The sequence below is a fragment of the Schistocerca serialis genome, chromosome 6 (assembly GCF_023864345.2).
Source record: "Schistocerca serialis cubense isolate TAMUIC-IGC-003099 chromosome 6, iqSchSeri2.2, whole genome shotgun sequence".
Taxonomy (NCBI): Eukaryota; Metazoa; Arthropoda; class Insecta; order Orthoptera; family Acrididae; genus Schistocerca; species Schistocerca serialis.
In genome coordinates, this window is record NC_064643.1 from 485,036,010 (window position 1) to 485,054,365 (window position 18,356).

The 18,356-nt window shown below is 38.6% G+C and overlaps 1 protein-coding gene across 6 annotated transcripts in view; it reads left to right on the plus strand.

Annotated features, from left to right (window-relative positions):
- The window catches only part of LOC126483732 (hepatocyte nuclear factor 4-gamma), a 220,339-nt gene that overhangs the window by 181,232 nt on the left and 20,751 nt on the right, over positions 1 to 18,356 (plus strand). For all 6 annotated transcript variants that reach the window (XM_050106845.1, XM_050106840.1, XM_050106841.1 and 3 more), the window contains 4 exons: positions 4,129 to 4,456; positions 10,816 to 10,910; positions 12,180 to 12,313; positions 15,554 to 15,706. In XM_050106845.1, coding sequence (XP_049962802.1) covers positions 4,129 to 4,456; positions 10,816 to 10,910; positions 12,180 to 12,313; positions 15,554 to 15,706 — 710 coding nt within the window. The remainder of the gene's footprint in view (positions 1 to 4,128; positions 4,457 to 10,815; positions 10,911 to 12,179; positions 12,314 to 15,553; positions 15,707 to 18,356) is intronic.

The window sequence follows — 18,356 nt, forward strand, 5'->3', positions numbered from 1 at the left end:
ACCTCCATTTGCCCGGTGTAATGCAGCAGCTTAACATGGCAAAGGCTCAACGAGTCGTTACAAGTCACCTGCAGGAATATTGAACAACGCTCCCTCTATGTATGTCCATAATTGTGAAAATGTTGCCAGTGCAGGATTTTGTGCACCAGCTGACTTCTGTATTATATGCCACAATTGTTCGATGTTATTCATATCGAGCTATCTGAATGGTCAGATTGTTTGTGTGAATTGTCCAGAATGCTCTTCAAACCAATTGCTAACAATTGTGACCTGGTGCATTGCCCTCCATAAAAATTTCGTCATTGCCTGGGAACATGAAGTTACAAAGAGCTGCAAAAGGTGTGCAAGTAGCCAAAAATAACCATTTCTAGTCATTGAACGGTTCATTTGGCCAGAGGACCCAGTCTATTCTGTGTAAACAAGGCCCACACCTTTATGGAGCCACCACCAGCTTTCACAGTGCCTTGTTGGCAGCTTGGCTTCATAGCTTCATGGGATCTGTGCCACACTCAAACCCTATCATCATCCGCTACCAGCTGAAATTGGGATTCATCTGTCCAGGCCATGGTTTTCCAATTGTCTGGGGTCTTACCGATATGGTCACAAGCCCAGAAGGCAACGTTGCACTGTTAGCAAAGGCATTTGCATCAGTCATCTGCTGCTGTAGCCCATTAATACCAGATTTCACCATGCTGTCATAATGGATATGTTTGTCATCTGTACCATATTGACTTCTGTGGTTATTTTATGCAGTGTTGCGTTTCTGTTGGCACTGTTAACTCTACACAAACGTTGCTGCTCGTGGAAGACCATCATCCACTGTATTCTTTGTGTTGAGAGGTAATGCCTGAAATGTGATGTTTTCATCACATTCATGATACTATATATTTCAGAATGTCGAATTCCCTAACGGTTCCGAAATGGAAAGCCCCAAGTGTCTCTCTCCAACTACTCCATGTTCAAAGTTCGTTCATTCCCGTCATGCGGCTATAATCATGTCAAAAGTCTTCTCACTCGAATCACCTGAGTGCAAATGACAGCTCCACCAATGCACTGCCCTTTTATACCTCTAGTATGTGATACTATCACCATCTGTGCAAGTGCGTATTGCTGTCCCATGAATTTTGTCACCTCAGTGCATCAGCTAGTAGCTTTAGTAGGAAGTGTACCCATAGCCATTTGTCGCGAAATCTCAAAACTGTTTCTTTATTCGCTGCAAAACTATCATTGTAATGATGAATTTGTAAAATTTAATCCTGTTTCAGTTACTGCATACCTAAAAGTTCTGTCCAGTATAATGGTACTGTTGCAGTGTACCGGCATTTAAAGTGTCTCCAAGTTAATTTTCAGGTCAGAATGCTCCCAACAGACCTTTTTTCTTTTTCCGCCCCCCCCCCCCCCCCTGGTGGCATTAATTTTGTTACATTCTCTTCGCTGCATGGAACTCATCACCATTGTAGACATGCCTGAGCAGGGGTGTGTACTTTCGTACTTGACAGTCCCAGTCCCATTGCTGTCTGAGTCATTGTGTAGAGATCACTGACAGAGATGGTGCAGGTGGTTGTCATTATGAGTCTGTGTCATTGGAGTGGAATCCAGGAGAGAAGAAATTCAAAGCTTCATCCTACTATTCTTGTGTACGTTCCTTACAACATCTGAGGTGATTACTCCAATGTTTCCTTAAAAGTATCCTTGTTTAACCTTAATTCTCTCCCTTCTTCCAGAGTCTATCCAAGTATCTGTCAAGCTGTTCATGCTTGTTTTATCCCCAAATTCTAAAAACATGCTAGACTGATGGCTGTTGTTGTTGTTGTTGTTGTTGTTGTTGTTGTTGTTCAGGATGGAACCCTCTAAATACCTGTGTACTTCCTGTCAATTATACATATTTAGCTTGTAGTTGCCGCGACCAATGTAAATAGTACTAAACAATACTTTTTTATTTTATGTAATTATTACAAAGCAAAATGTGTGTGATCTTAATGGATTCTTTAAACACATTTTGGTATGAACATTTTATATTTCAGGACGAAAAGCAAACAATTGAATTTTTGTCCTAATACTTGTTTATTATTAACTGGTTCTTGGCTCATTACTCATCATCAGATAACAAGTCACGCAGATTGAGAAATTGTTTCCAAGCAACTATTTCAGGATGTCAATGGAACCATGTAATCTGTTCATTTTAATTAAATGCAACATATTGGGTACATATAGCCAAACTCGTAAATAGCCATATTTCATTTTAAGAACAAGTATTCCAATACTGATTTACTCTGTTGCACTATATTCATAAAGTTTTGGTGTAACAGAAAACATAGTGTGGGCATATACCTGTGACACGCAGACGTTTCAGTGAAGTATATATCATGACTATAATCTTTCATAAACTTTGTAATATAGATAATGTATTTAATGGGTTATGGCTAACAAATATTAATATTTAACAGGAAAATAAATATTAATGAAATTGTGTGGTGAAACTAAATGAACAATAAGTGCTAGATTGCAGAGTTAAAGATGTGGGCTTCTTTCCTGGTCAGTCCTAGAATTTTACCAGTCACTTAAGTTCTTTCGCCTCTGACAAAAATCTTTAATGTGAAAAAGTGTAGTTGGTCCATGGTTCAGAATTAGTGTTTAGCAGTAGGTCTCACTATAACTGGCTTGGTGATTCAGTGCAAAGACCAGAGGCAGCCAAGGGTATGCCACACCTAATAAATACTGTGGCATTGAAACTTTATTTGGACAGTTTGTGTGCAATACCTCTAAATACTTCACCTAATTTTTGGACTAGAGTTTTAGCTTTATTATTTACACAGTCCACTCACATTGGTGTGATCACATGTCAGAATCCTGAAGAACCACTTTTGCAGCACAGACCGCTGTGAGACATGCAGGAAGAGCTAATGAAGTGATGGAAGATACCAACAGGGGTGTGGAGCCATACCGATTCCACTGCTGTGGCTAGCTGTGCGAGGTTTCTTGGTTGACAATCCATGGTACGAGCAGCCAGATTGAGGTGGTCCCACATACTTTGGACTGGATTATAATCCTGGGAGTTTTGTGGCCAATCGAGTACAGTAAACATGTACACTGAAAGCTGCAGACACATTGCATTGTCATTCTGGAAGATTCCAGTGTGCCGAGGAAAAACAGACCACATGTATGGATGGGGACATGGTCCCCAAGGATAGGTGCATACTCGTGTTGATCCATTGTGGCTTCCTAAATTATATCACCCAGGGAATGCTCTCTGGCCTGGACCCTTCCGACAGTTCTTGCAGGCTGTTTGGTTTCAGATGTTTCATGTCCTGCAAGCAACTGTCATCAATCTGACACACAGTTGCAGTGTTGGCATATAAATTTCAGCCTTCATCACCAATGGACAATGGTCAGTATAGGTGTGTTAACCAGGCACCAGCTGTGGAGGCCTGTACACACCAGCGGGCACTGAAGAGAGACTGTTGGTATCCCCCTGGTTCATCTGGACAGTTGGTTGCTCAACAGTTGCACATCTATTTGCCTGTACACATCTCTGCGGCCGTTTCTCACCCCAGTCATCTATGGCCCATGGTGCACCACAGATGCCTCAACACTGGTTTTGACATGCACAGTACACTCTAACCTTGATGGCATGCAAACAGCAAACCAAGCCGTTTCAGGAATGTTACCACTCTTGGCCTGAAAGCCAGTGGTCATACCCTTTTGGACATCAGGTAAATCACTCTGTTTCTGGATTGTGACAACGACTGTACTGTTTCCCATGTCCTCCTGAAGCCCTTTATATACTCTCCACTGCTAGTGCTGCCACCTCTGAGTGGTTATTGCACATTAATGTCGAACATAGGTGGTGATCACATTGTGTTGGGACCTGTATTATTATTATTGTTATTATTGCTATTATCGTTATTGTTATTATCATCATCATCATCATCATCATCATTTCGTGCAACACTGTATGTAAGTGGGTGATGTCTTTTTCTTTGTACTCCTCTATCATCAGTAAAGTTACCCTTTAGTGTGTGTATTTGCATGGACCACCATGAAAAACTATTGCTTGGTTTGGAACAATGCTGTGTAAATGTATGTACCAGCAAAGCTGTGACTGACTGTGTTACGTTTATGTTGCAGAGTGCAGTGCAGCAGGCAGTGGCTGCGTTGGCGACCCACCTGGCGAGCTGCACAGTCTGGCTGTGGGGCCAGCAGGGGCAGCAGTGTTCGGCAGTGGGGGTGGTAGCGCAGTGCCTGCAGTGGGCAATGGCTCGGCGCTCGTGGGCAGCGGAGGTGGATCGGGGTCAGCAGCGGCAGCAGTGGCAGCAGCCGCTGCTGCTCTGGGCCAGCAACACTGCGCCATCTGTGGTGACCGCGCCACAGGCAAACATTATGGCGCTGCGTCCTGCGACGGCTGCAAGGGCTTCTTTCGGCGCTCGGTGCGCAAGAACCACCTTTACACCTGCAGGTCAGTCTCTAGCACTCCAGCCTGTCACTTTAACAGGTCTTTTCCTATTTACTTATCTTTGTTGATGGTGCATCACCTACCCAACTAAAGGGACAGTTTTTTTACATTAAATTTTGAATCAAGTTGTACAAAAGCCACAAATTTTTGTTGTTGTTATTGTTGTTGTTGTTTTTAGCTCCCATGACCAGGCTACATGTGATGCCCCTGTAAATGCAAATTTATTCTTACCTACACGACAACTAACAGAACGCGTTCCTGGAGAACCGCCATCAGCAGTTTTTTGACTTGATGTTTCTGTGTCACTGTCATTAAAGTCCTCATCATTGTTGTCATCTCCCAGCAACAGAAACACCAGCACTGCCTTTTCTAGGTAGTGTGAGCATTGCAGGTAGCATAAAATGCCAAATACATTTTGTAGAGCCTCCCAAATGTTGCTGACTGCAGCCCTGAGCACCATTCGTAGAGCGCACAGAGTGGGGCTGCCAGGCAGCTCTAACACAGTTTGTGGAGCGTGGTTGAGGGGCGAAAGTGCCTAATATGCTACATGAGTGCTTGGTGGACAGGGACTGCAGATAGGTGGCACTTGATGGGAATGTGGATCAGCCATGAGATGTGCTGAGATAGTCTGTGAAGTTGCGATAACGGCGCAGTGGTTAATGCACCTGCCTAATAAGCAGGAGATCCTGGGTTCGAATCGAAGTCCAGTGCACGTTGTCACTCGTCACCACTGATTCCGCATAATGTCCCAGTGCAGCTGACAGCAGTGATCCTTTCCCGTTCCTTTCCTCTCTTTCCCTTTCCACCTTCAATTTACATACCTAGTATGTATTAATGACCACATTACCTCTTGCCAAACAACCATTCTGTTGGTGTGCATTCATGTGAATGTGTGTTTTGTAAGATTTAGCTGTAAACTAAGTATTGCTAATTTATCCATCATAACTTCCCTCTGCATAATATTACAAAGAAAGAAAATTTTGATGACAATATTGTTCAATATGATGATGGTGGTGGTGGTGGTGGTGGTCTTTGGAGAGAAAGAAAGAATCAGTTTTTCACTATTAAAAATTGTGGAGAAAGTAAAATGTACTGAGAATGTTTCTGATCAACATCTAAGAATCTTAGCAACTAGAGTACTTTACATATAGTTTGCTTTTTGTCATAGGCCTAGTAGTCTTGTGGAGCATAGGGGAAGTTGATGGTGTTCGGAAGTATTTCCCATTTCAGTATCTGTATTGTAGGTAGTAGGTGAGGTATTGAAGATCCAGTCTCCCGCTGGACATCAGATTGGAAGACAAACTGACAGTTCAGTAGACCTATTTATTGCTGTCCTGGTGTTGAGCCATTATCCTATTCCATGGCCTGTCACATCCTCCTGTACTGTGCAATGTTGGCCTCTGTGAGAAGGCTGTAGCTATTTAATTTAAGAGTAAAAATTTTAGCTGCTTATGCCCTGCTTCGTAGCCAGGAAATGTCAACATAGGCTTAGGAATTCCCATCTCACACCAGTGATATTTTGATCAAAAAAGACTAATCAGGGTGAGTGCATGTCACCTGCATGCATGCAAATCAGCCACCATTCACATCGTGAAGGGGTCAGTGATGTCAGTGACCAATAAATTGTGCTGAGTGTAGTCTAAAATTCTGAATATGCTGAAGAATGAACATGTGCAGAAAAAGGAAATGCTAATATCAAAAGTTGACTACCTTTGTATTTTACGAAAATGCAGATGTTAACGCAAATCCATCAGTAGCCCAATAAGTATATATGTAATTAAGTTTCTTAACTTTGTATGCTTTAATTATCAATGGTGGTGGTGGTTAGTGTTTAACTTCCCGTCGACAATGAGGTTATTAGAGACGGAGCGCAAGCTCGGGTTAGGGAAGGATTGGGAAGGAAATCGGCCGTGCCCTTTCAAAGGAACCATCTCGGCATTCGCCTGAAACGATTTAGGGAAATCACAGAAAACCTAAATCAGGATGGCCGGAGACGGGATTGAACCGTCGTCCTCCCGAATGTGAGTCCAGTGTGCAATTATCAATGGGTTGGCATAGTTTAGTAACAAAATGCAATTTAGAATGGAAGAAAGACACCTAGCAGATACTCTTAAGTCTTAATTCAGAGTTGTATATCCACTGCAAATATTTAGCCTTACACTGATATTAAAACATATTAACACTTCTATGTTCCTCTGCAGTAACATGAACAAAATAGCTGTTAGTAAGGAAATGCTGGATCAAATGGGTAAAAATTATGCAGCTGTAGCACACATTCAAGAAGAGTTCATAGTTTTCAGTACCAGTAGGCTTCCACAGGAATTAAATTATGACAACAAAATTCAAGCTCAAGTTGAAATTAGTCCCCTCTTTTTTATTCACTCATATTCATGACTGTATTAGCAGCTCACCAAACAAGACAGCAGGTAACTCTTGTAGAAATTTCGAATCGTATCTGACACTCTTCCCCAGTCCATAGACTGTACTATAAATTTCCTGTTATTTCCAAAACAGTTCCAACAGAAGTGCAGGTTAATCATTAATAAAAGTGATTATCAACAACTGCTAGCTGCCTCCCCTGTGCTTTTCTAAATTCTGTAGCAGCATATAAGGTACCATCAATGGATCAATAATATTATAAGCAACATTAGCATCAAGTAGTTGCATTGTGAAGCTCACTAAGTCATTTTTAAAAGCAAAATGTATTGGCTTAATTATGTTAGCACAGAGTCAACTCTTACAAAATTTCAGACTAGGGCCTAATAACATTTTTGATGTCCTTGTCCTCAGCCATGATAGTTGCCAAAGTCACTGAGTAATAATGAATGCCACTCTACATTTGCTGTCTGCAAAACCTATTAATTTAATCTGTCTGAAAAAGAACTAATTAAGTGACAAAAATCTCTACTTATTGCTGCTGAACTCTCTCCTTGTGTTTGTGGCTCATTGGCAGTTTCCTTACAGAACTTGTGCTGTACCCCAATTTCTATTAACTAGGTGTTTTTAAAGAACTACTACTCTCTTTCCATAGTGTTGTTTCTCAGACAGCAGAATATTTCCCAAATCATGTCATAACTAGAGATAGGAGTTGGCAACGTGCCAATATTCAGGCTCCTCAACCAGGATGTAGCTTGACCTTCTGATTACAGAAGTGCTGCAACAGCTGATAAGCCATTTTTTACATTAAAAAGCCCCAACACACTCTTTCAGATGCTCCAGCAGGAACTATGCTGATTTGTCATTCTTTCTAGAATGTAACAAAAATTATGTATTTTTATTTATTTGGCCCAGGAAATCATTTTTAATACATTGTTTGTACATGTTATTGAGGCCAAGTCCGGGATAACACAATTTACACTTACAGTAGCTGTTTATGAGACTGTGTGATCAGAATAATACAAGTAAATGATCATAATACAAGTAAATGATCATATGAAGTGAGACAGTACATAATTATATAACTAATAATATTTGATAAATCAGACTTGCTTATTTTGATGTTCCAGAAATTCAGACACAGTAGTAGTAGTGGTGGTGGTCAAACAAAAAGTGTATAGTGTGTGTATTGTTGGTATGCATTTTAAGTAAGAAGGCATATGGTTGTAACACTTAACTCCAGTATGGTGCACTTTTCGTTTGCATAAATTTTTATCTTAAGCACCTGCTTGGATTCATACGTGTGTAAATCATGGTTATGTTTGAAGATCTTTTCTTTAAGACACACTCTTCCATTAAAATTAGTATCACATCATGTACAAACAAGGGAGAGGCAGTATTTTTGGACTTTTCAAAAGGGATCTGCAGGAATCCTTTCATTTAGCTTCCTTTATTGCCCTGATAACCTTTTTCTGTACTTCAAATGTTTTTTAATTGTGGACTTCCCCTGAAAAATTTTTCTGCCCATCAGTAGTGAGTGTATACTGCATATGTTGTCACCACTGATGAGCACCTTGTATTTTGAGTGAGAATCCTAAGACCATATTTAAATGTATTCAGTTTTCAATTTAGATGGTTAAGGTATCTCTCCCACTTCAGACATTTCTGAATATTAATGCATAAAAATTTTGTATGACTCACAAGTGAGAAGTTTCTTCCTTCAATAGTTAAAATAGGACTTATAGGATAAACATTTTTTGTGGTGTGATAGTTAACTGCCTCAGTTTCTTCAGAATTAATTAAGAATTTGTTGGTCCTGACCCACTGTGCAGAAGTATGCGTAATCAATATTGCTGTTTCCTGCAGATTTTCCTCACTGTATGATTTAATTAGAATATTAGTGTCATCTGCAAAGACTACTGTGGTTCCATCATTTATTTTATTGACCAATTAATTTACATACAGCAGAAATAAATTAAGGTCTCAGAAATGACAAACATGGGACTCCACATTCAATTTTTTGCTACTGTAAAATTTTCACTGTGTCTGTATTTTATTTCTGTAATTGGTTATCAATCATTGAGGTGTAATTAGGTCCCCCTTTAGTCTCAGATCACTGTGTTTCATTAAAGCATTATGCGCACTCTGTCTAAAGCTAACAAATTGGCACTGTCCTATCAGCAATAACAAAAAAACAGACCTATGAACAAAATAGCAAGTGCATTTTCTTTGAAGAAGTATGTGAAAGAATGTTTCACCTATCATCTGAGCGGATAAAATAAAAACTGATTACATTACTGATTTTTTTTTTGGGTGGGGGGGGGGGGGGGGTGGCAATTTCCCACAGAAGAGAGGGAAGAGAAAAAAGCAACATGTCAATAGCTCATGGCAAAAATGAGAACAAATTTTGATTGATGGAAACAGTGTTTCATACATATATATGTAGACAAACAGTACTGATCTTGCTGAGTGGTTGAGTGCTGCAAAAAGTGCTTGGATATCCCAAGACGAAAGTGTGACATGGTATCATGTTTTTTCCAGTATTGTTGAACGTTGGAATAAATGCTGTTGGATGTGGGAGGCTACATTTTATTTAAATACACATGAAACTTCAGTTTATTTTTAATTCTGCAGCCCTCTAATTTATAAAGCATTTTCAGATTATCCATGTAACTAAATACCTTTCAGTAGTAGTTCTTCATCCACACATTATGCTGATACGTAATAAAAAAAGAAATATGTAGCTTGACTATTTGATGGTTAATTCATAAACTGAAATTTGTTAGTAAAATGTTTCCATTGAAAGAAATTATTGCTTGTTAAATGTGCTTACCTGCTTTCAATAGTTGTGTATTCATTTTTAAGACAGTATTATTAGAAACGTATTAGGAGTTGCTAGTTTATTGAATTAGGTTTTCACACATAATGGATGACAAATAATCATTGAAAGTATTCCATTATTATTAATATGCTTTTTTTTGTGGGTTATATTGCCTTGATACTTTTTCTTACGTAATACTTTTCCGTAAAGTGTTCATTATTCTTGCAACATTATTCTGAAAGTTACATATTTTATTGTCATGGCACATTCTTTTGACCTGTCTGATTAGCTCCCTGAAAGTTTTATTAGTTATTGTAGTGAGTTACCACGGACAACATGTCAGCTTTGATATAAAAGTTATTAGTTCTAAGTTGTGGTGTGAAGAAGTTAGCAGCCATCTTTGAGTTTTAGGATCTCAGTAATTTCTTGTATGTGCAGGTAGAAAGGAGGTGGAGGTGGAGGTGGTAACATTTCCTCATTCCCAATTCAACTTCCTTGATTTTTCCATGTTGGAGTTGTAGGAAATAGTTTACAGAAGTTGCCATAAACTACAGTTAGCAGTTCATGAAACCGCTGATCGAACTACCAACAAATTGCATGCTTCAGATTTGTTAGCCTTATAATTTACTGTATGGTAGGCATAATGTCTTACAGTGTACTGTGGATAAAATGTGCCGCAAGAGATCTTTACTTGATCTCTATTGTGCAATGCCTAAGTAACAATCATTATTTTTGCTGGCCAGGTCATCTAGCCTTTTCAGATTTAATAGCCTAGATCTTTCTAGCATATCCCACAGTTACATGTTTCTGAGGACATATGATGGTTTTCAGCACATTTCAACCAGTGAATTCATAATCATTAATTTCATCTCTTGCTATATAGAAACATAGTTCCTTCAGATAACCTCTTTCCCTAGGTGGATTCTTTTCAAGCAGATGTTTTGCAATTATGAATTTTCTCTTTTGTCTTGGGTCCTGGATTCACAGGAATCAACATATACAAATTCAGAAATGAAAAGGATTTGTGCAGAGCTGCCATTTTTATGCCTTTTGACCAGGAAGTGTTCAAGCTAAACGCAAGAAATGCCTTACAGTGGCCAATGTGGAAATACCCTTATTAAACACATTATGTCAGTAACTAACTTGTAATTCCTTGTAATTGCAGATTCAGTCGCAGCTGTGTAGTTGACAAGGATAAAAGAAACCAGTGTCGTTACTGCCGTCTACGCAAATGTTTTAAAGCTGGAATGAAGAAGGAAGGTAAATTTGACAGAAACATTGCTTCCATTGTAGACTAAAATTGGTTTGTCAAACTTAACCATTCTGTACTTTATTTAACAGACTGCATAGAACAAATTTAACAATTTTTGTAATCATACGGAAAGTAATTATGAGGGTTGGAACTTAAATAGTGGCAACTATTTATTCTCAACTGATACAAGAGAGTTACTTGTTTGCTCCTGTTACTGTCCTTCAGAGTAGTCACCAGCATTGTGTTGAACTTTTTGCCAGCAATGTGGAACACCTAGTATACCGTTAGCAGAGCCTGTTCTGTTGATGATGTGAATGTGGAGTGGTCTACTGCCTGTCGAATCTCTGGAACAGTTCTGAAGCGAATGCCACCATCAGTGCATAGTATTACTGCTTGTTTTTGAAGCATCACCTGCGACCAGCTTTGTGAAAGAAGCGGTGACAATTTCTGCACAACCCACCCACCCATTTGCACGACAATATGCGGGCGCATACAGCGCAAGCTATGGTGGCTCTGTTCAGTCGATTCGACTGGGAAGTGCTGTATCATCCACCATACTCACCGGACTTACGTCCTTGTGACTCATTTGATTCTTAAGATGAAGGAACCACTTCATTGCATTTGCTTCAGAACTTTTCCAGAGATTTGACAGGCAGTAGACTGCTCCTTTTAGACCATCAACAGAACAGGCTCTGTTAACGGTATACTACGTCATCCACATCGCTGGCAACAGGTCCTGCACAATGCTGTGGACTACTTTGAAGGACAGTAACAGGTGCAAACATGTAACTCTTTTGTATCAGTTGTGAATAAATGATTGCCACTATTTAAGTTCCAACCCTCGTATTTTCTACGCACTTTACCTTCTTTAAGCTTTTTATCTTCCACACACTTCACATCTATATAAAAATATTTGCTACTGCGGCTGCAAATAATTCTGCAGTTAGGCTCATTAGAATTTATCAGTGGTACAAAGTGACAGCAATTTTGTATGTTCGATCAGTTTTAAAAACATATTCCGCTGAAAGTGAGTCAATAAGAGGCTTTCAGAACCAGCGTTGTCATCCTTTTATCAAGTATCTAATAAATGGAGATGAGCCATGGACAAGTTAAAACTGTTAGTTAGTCCATCAGTCTTGCTCTAGTGGATCAGCTGGTGAAAACGCTGCCTAGAAAAGGCGAGTTTGAGTTCTGGTTCAGCATATAGAATGAGTCACCATCATCACAACATTTACATTGAAAGAAGCAAGATATAAAATTTTTGTCTCAAATTACAGCTGTCCAAAACGAGCGTGACAGGATAAGCTGCCGCCGAACAAGCCTTGAGGAGCATACAACAGGAAATGGGTTGTCACCAGCATCACTTCTTAATGCAGAACTGTTATCACGCCAAGTAGGAGCTGCTCTGGAGGTGAGTCAGCAAGTAAAACATGCTCAGTAATATTACAAGTGTACCTTTGTGCTTAACTTTCTCTCTCTTTAAATTTTTATTAGAGGAGCCCTGCTCAATCCTGTTATTGGTAACTCTTAACAAACATACTTCTCATGGAGAAAACTGACACTCTGCTAAAGTAGAATGCATAATTCAGTTTCTTAAACAGATTTTGATTATAGTTTTGTTACATGGGCATTGCTTCATAAGCAAAAGAAGAATGGCCAAAAAATGTTTTCTCCCTTTTTAGTTATTGAGAAAAAACTGGTTTTTTAATTTAAAAAAAATGAGTTTTTTCATGATCTACTCTTCCTCAGTGACAAATCTAGACTGTACCACTAATCTGACAAGTATTACAAGTAAATTATTATTTCCTGTTGTTTATGCACTGAACTATTTTAGGTAGTCAGAAGAAACTTCTATACACAACAAAGTTTTGTTATTTGGTCATGCAAGAAGAAAACCTACTGAAGTATTACATCCTACTGATAAGCCCAAACTTGGTTATTCATGTGATAGTTAAAAAGACGACTCTGCTAATATCCTTCTTACTCCATGAATCGTTATTGCATTTAAAATATTCTCATAGTTTGTGAAGTAAAGTATACTTTGGAAGAAGTTTGTCGGGTTCTGGGCCCCTTATAGTCAAATCCAAATAATAAGAAATAATGTGAACATTAGAAGAAAGCACAGATAGATTTGGATTTTGGAAATAAATATGTGGTGTAAGTGATAACTCGAAGGAAGGTAGACCAGAAAATGTATAGCACACATTTAACATTGCATGCTGATTAAGCATGAGTCTTCTCAGTTCATTGTTATCCCAAACATAATATGCGAAGCCAATAACAAACATTGCCATCATCTTTTTTTTAAATCAAACTCTGTATGTATGAACTTGAACAATCCAAAATCGTGTAAGTCACATCATTTGGCACTGTCACAGGAAACAAAAACCTGCAATGCCATGATAAACAACTGTATTGCTGGCTCACATTAGCTGCAAGTTTTGTGTGTTTGCATTACTAATTTAAGAAGATAAATGAAGCTGATGGTGATCTAGTGAATCAAAACTGGTCATTAAGTAAAGAACAATGTTTTGACTAAAGACTGTTTCCAATTCCCCAAGATCTTAAACACCGGGATGCTGTATTCTTCAGTTTGATTGTCACACCTCATTGCAGTATTTTTGTATCATTTCTTTGCTGAAACAGTCCTGAGCAAGTTTTACACTATGTGATCAAAAGTATCCGGACACCCCCAAAAACATGCATTTTTCATATTAGGTGCATTATGCTGTCACCTACTGCCAGGTAATCCATGTCAGCGACCTCAGTAGTCATTAGGCATAGTTAGAGAGCAGAATAGGGTGCTCTGCAGAACTCACAGACTTCGAACGTGGTTAGGTGATCAGGTGTCACTTGTGTCATATGCTCATATGCGGGATTTCCACACTCCTGACATCCCTGGGTCCACTGTTTCTGATGTGACAGTGAAGTGGACACCTGAAGGGACATGTACAGCAAAAAAGTGTACAGGTTGACCTCATCTGTTAGCTGACAGAGACCACCGACACTTGAAGAGGCTTGTAATGTGTAATAGGCAGACACCTATCCAGACCATCACACAGGAATTCCAAACTGCATCAGGATCCACTGCAAGTACTATGACAGATAGGTGGGAGGTGAGAAAACTTGGATTTCATGCTCGAGCGGCTGCCCATAAGCCACACATAAAACTGGTAAATGCCAATCAACGCCTCCTTGGTGTAAGGAGCGTGAACATTGGACAATTGAACAGTGGAAAAATGTTGTGTGGAGTGACGAATCACGGTACTCAATGTGGTGGTCCGATGGCAAGGTGTGGGTATGGCGAAAGCCTGGTGAACTTCATCTGCCAGTGTGTGTAATGCTAACAGAAAAATTTGGAGCAGTTGTGTTCTGGTGTGGTTGTGTTTTTCATGGAGGGGGCTTGCACCTGTTGATGTTATGTGCACAACCACAGCACAGGCCTATATTGATGTTTTAAGCACCTTCTTGCTTCCCATGGTTGAAGAGCAATTCGACGATGGCGATTGCATCTTTTAACACACTCAAGCACCTTTTCATAATGTAAGGCCTGTGGCGGAGTTGTTACATGACAATAACGTCCGTGTAATGGATTGGCCTGCAGTGTGTCCTGACCTGAATCCTATAGAACAACTTTGGTATGTTTTGGAATGCTGACTCGTGCCAGGTCTCACCGACAGACATCGATACCTCTCCTCAATGCAGCACTCAGTGAAGAATGGGCTGCCATTCCCAAAGAAAACTTCCAGCACCTGATTGAACGTATGCTGCAAGAGTGGAAGTTGTCATCAAGGCTAAGGATGGGCCAACACCATTTTGAATTCCAGCATTACCGATGGAGTGTGCCACAAACTTTTAAGTCATTCTCAACCAGGTTACTGGATACTTTTGATCACGTAGTGTACATCTGAAAGAGAATCCACTATCACAGTGAATAATCATTCCAGACACCACTTTGCATGTATAAATTATGTCCCATGTCCATCATTATTTCTTTTTGGCTAACAGAACAGTGTCCACAAACTTTCATTGTGAAACTAACGAAATTTTTTCAAATAGTACAACAGTGCCGGAGTCATAATTAATAAGAGATTTTACTGTTTTGTCAAAGATTCTGGCCTTAATGATTTAATATCATACTGGCACCAATACTGGGGGAAAATTTAATTTGGGTCAGAATGTAACATCAGTCCTCCGTGAAGTAGATACTTTTGTGACTATTGCTTTTATATATTGCAGAAATAGTCTGTAATATTTTTCAAATTTTTCAGGAACTGTTGTACTTGGTTTGAAATGCAATACAAGAAACACAAGCTCTGGTTTCATAACTATTTTTAGATAATTTTGTGTCCTGATAATACCAACAAAATAAACCAAATATACATGACATCAGTGTTTCCAGTGTAGTCAGTTGACTGACCTTTCCGAGTAAAATATGTCTTCCACTGCTTCTATTCGCCAAATAAAGCCAAATAGAGGTTTATTAAAGATGACATCAGTTATAAATGTAAAGAACCTTAATTAGATGAAGCTAGCACTAATAGCTTTTATGTACAAAATAAGGGCTTTTAGGTCTGTGCTTGCCTTACATTGTTTTTTGGTTTTTGTTAGTCTCTTCTGTACAACTCAGTTATTTTTTCTCTTTCTGTAGCAAATTAGCACCCCAGATGCAAACTTCAATCTCGCAAACAAGCAGCTTGCCAACATCAATGATGTTTGTGACTCAATGAAGCAGCAGCTATTGGTGCTTGTAGAATGGGCAAAGTACATAAATGCTTTCACAGAATTGCCTTTGGATGACCAGGTAAGAAATATGACTTTTGCATTACTTTCAATTAACCCACATGCAACTAAAATGTAGGGCATTAACACACTGAAACTTACAGTTGTGGTATCATCTGAAATAATACTTCTAAAAAAATGTTTAGGCAGTTCATTTCTACAGAAAAATTAGTATGAAGTTATTAATTTTATTTACAAGCATGTTCCTATAGATTGCATAAATAATGGAATGTGTTATGTAACTTCCTTCATAGGACTGTAATAAAGCAAAAAGTTTGCTGCAGTTATAATGAAACCAACAGAAAAGTTGTATGTCAGCAGTATTTCAAAAAGAAAAGTGTGGCATATTCTTAATTCTCTGAATTAGAATTCCATGGAGTGAGACTAAAACATGTTGATCAGGTTTTTTTCCCTGCTGCTCTGCACTCACATTTTTCTCCCCTATGATTTATACAGATTAAATAAGTTTTCAGTAAAAATTACAAGCAGTATTTGTACACTTTTAGAAATTAAGTTTTTTGTGTAACTATTGCTAACATAAGTATCTAGCACGGTAGCTGTTACGCTACATTCTACTTCCATGATCTAATCCAGGGAAAATTGTGTGATTAAAATGTACAGTTACTAATACTTCATTCAGAATTATTTATTTTTGGATATAGAAAAGTCATGATTATAAGCTAGTATTTGATTTTAATAACGTTACATATTCACAAAATTGTGCCATCTTATTTCTTATTAAAACAATAATTTGAATGGTAAGGTTTTCAATGTTATAAACATTTGAAAGTAAATTAGGCCTTTAATATGAAACAGTTACATTAAGCGAGACACCCTTTGGGGTCAAAATTTTTAATGCACAAGACCAAATGAGAACTTAATAATAAAATGTTTTTATGCCAAATATTTGTATTGTGGTAACAAACAATGTGTACATTATATTGTAAACAATAAAGATCTGAAAAATTCAGCTCTTAAAAGTATCTTGAAATTTGTCTACTTGCTCTTTCAGAAGATGAATTTGCTCAAAACTTGATTCCCACATGCTCCTGAAGGGGGGAAATAGTGTTTTTAAATGAATATTATTGGATTTTGAATGGTGGTAATATGTTCAATAAAATTAAAGTAAATGTAAAGCACAGAAGTGGACAATTATGGAAATAAGATTCATTAATCAAACATTCCATTCCTTAAAGATTCCTCAGTACATTGGAGTGTGTGCTATTACTGAAGGAGTAAATTTGAAAACTCTATTTTGCTTCAAAGTTAAATGTTACTTTAAGGTTTCATGATTTTTAAAAAGCTTTCAGATGGTCCTGAATATTAGTCATAAACATTACATGCTGTCCACATCCGTAGAACACATCAATGTATTATGTCATACCTTCAGTGAATATTTTATATTGTACACTGCAGAGAGAAGAGTGGTATGTTTATAATTTGTCTTGCTATCCCCGTTCTTTTGGAATAGAAAATCTGCAGCATTGTTTCGGTGTTGTTACAGGTTGCCTTCACTCCAGTTTCGTCACATCTGGTCACCCATCATCCATCCTTTATACATATCTCAATTGGCTATAAACAAGGGGTACACAAAAATTTGGAAATACGAAAATCACAACTCACTAAATGCCTAATATGGTTTAGGAAGACCTTTGATGTTCAGAACAGCTTCCAGTAGTCTCAGAATGGATAAATACAGGTCCTGTGTGGTTTTAAAGGGGATCTTGTACCATTCTTCTTGCAAAAACAACAGCAAGTTCAGGTAGTGATGGAGGTGGATAGTCATCATGCACCCTCACTGCAAAGTATACCACAAAAGCTTAATAATAATGAGATTTGGTGGCCAGACCATTTCATCCTTTTGCTCTCAAAATCAGTCCTGAGTGCTGTGAGCTGTGTGAAAATAGGCTCTATTGTGTTGGAACATGGCTTGACCATTGGGAACAAACTGTGTAACATGGGATGGACCTGATCGACCAAAATGATCACATAATCGTTGGCAGTAATGGAGCCTCGTAGAGTAACCTTGGGGACCACAGAATATCAAATCATGACCAAACATCTGCCATGTTTCATTCTTTGAATGTAATCTAGGTAGAAGTTGAAGGCACTCTAAAACAAGAGTAATCTAACAAAATTACTTTCTTCCATTCCTCCATAGTCCTGGTTCAGCACCTGGTTTTCCTGTTATGGGTATTTGCAGTAATGGTTTTGCAATTCCAGCTTGTCCTTTGGTTCCCAGCTTATGAAACTTCATTTGTGTTGTTTCTGGTGCTAATAGGATTCACAAGTGTGCTTTTCTATTCTGCATTGACTTTTGCATGTGTTGTCCTTTTATTTTTATCACAATCCTCTTATTTTTGTCAAGAGTCCTCTTCAGTGACCATGTATCATGATCATGCTACACACTTTTGTCTGTGTTGTAATGTAGCTGATGATGATTTTCCACTTTCTCTGTGTACAGTATAAATCTTCCATGCAGTGCCCCTTGAAACAAACAACACTTCAGTTACCTTGGTTATGGAAGCCTCCACCACACGAGCACAATAAATTTACTTATATTCTTACCCTTACCCTGACACAACATACTCATACTACACAGAACACTGTTCTGAGCGTGACTGGCACTTACAACATATAGAGGACTTTGCAAGGTGCCCTTCATGGTCAAG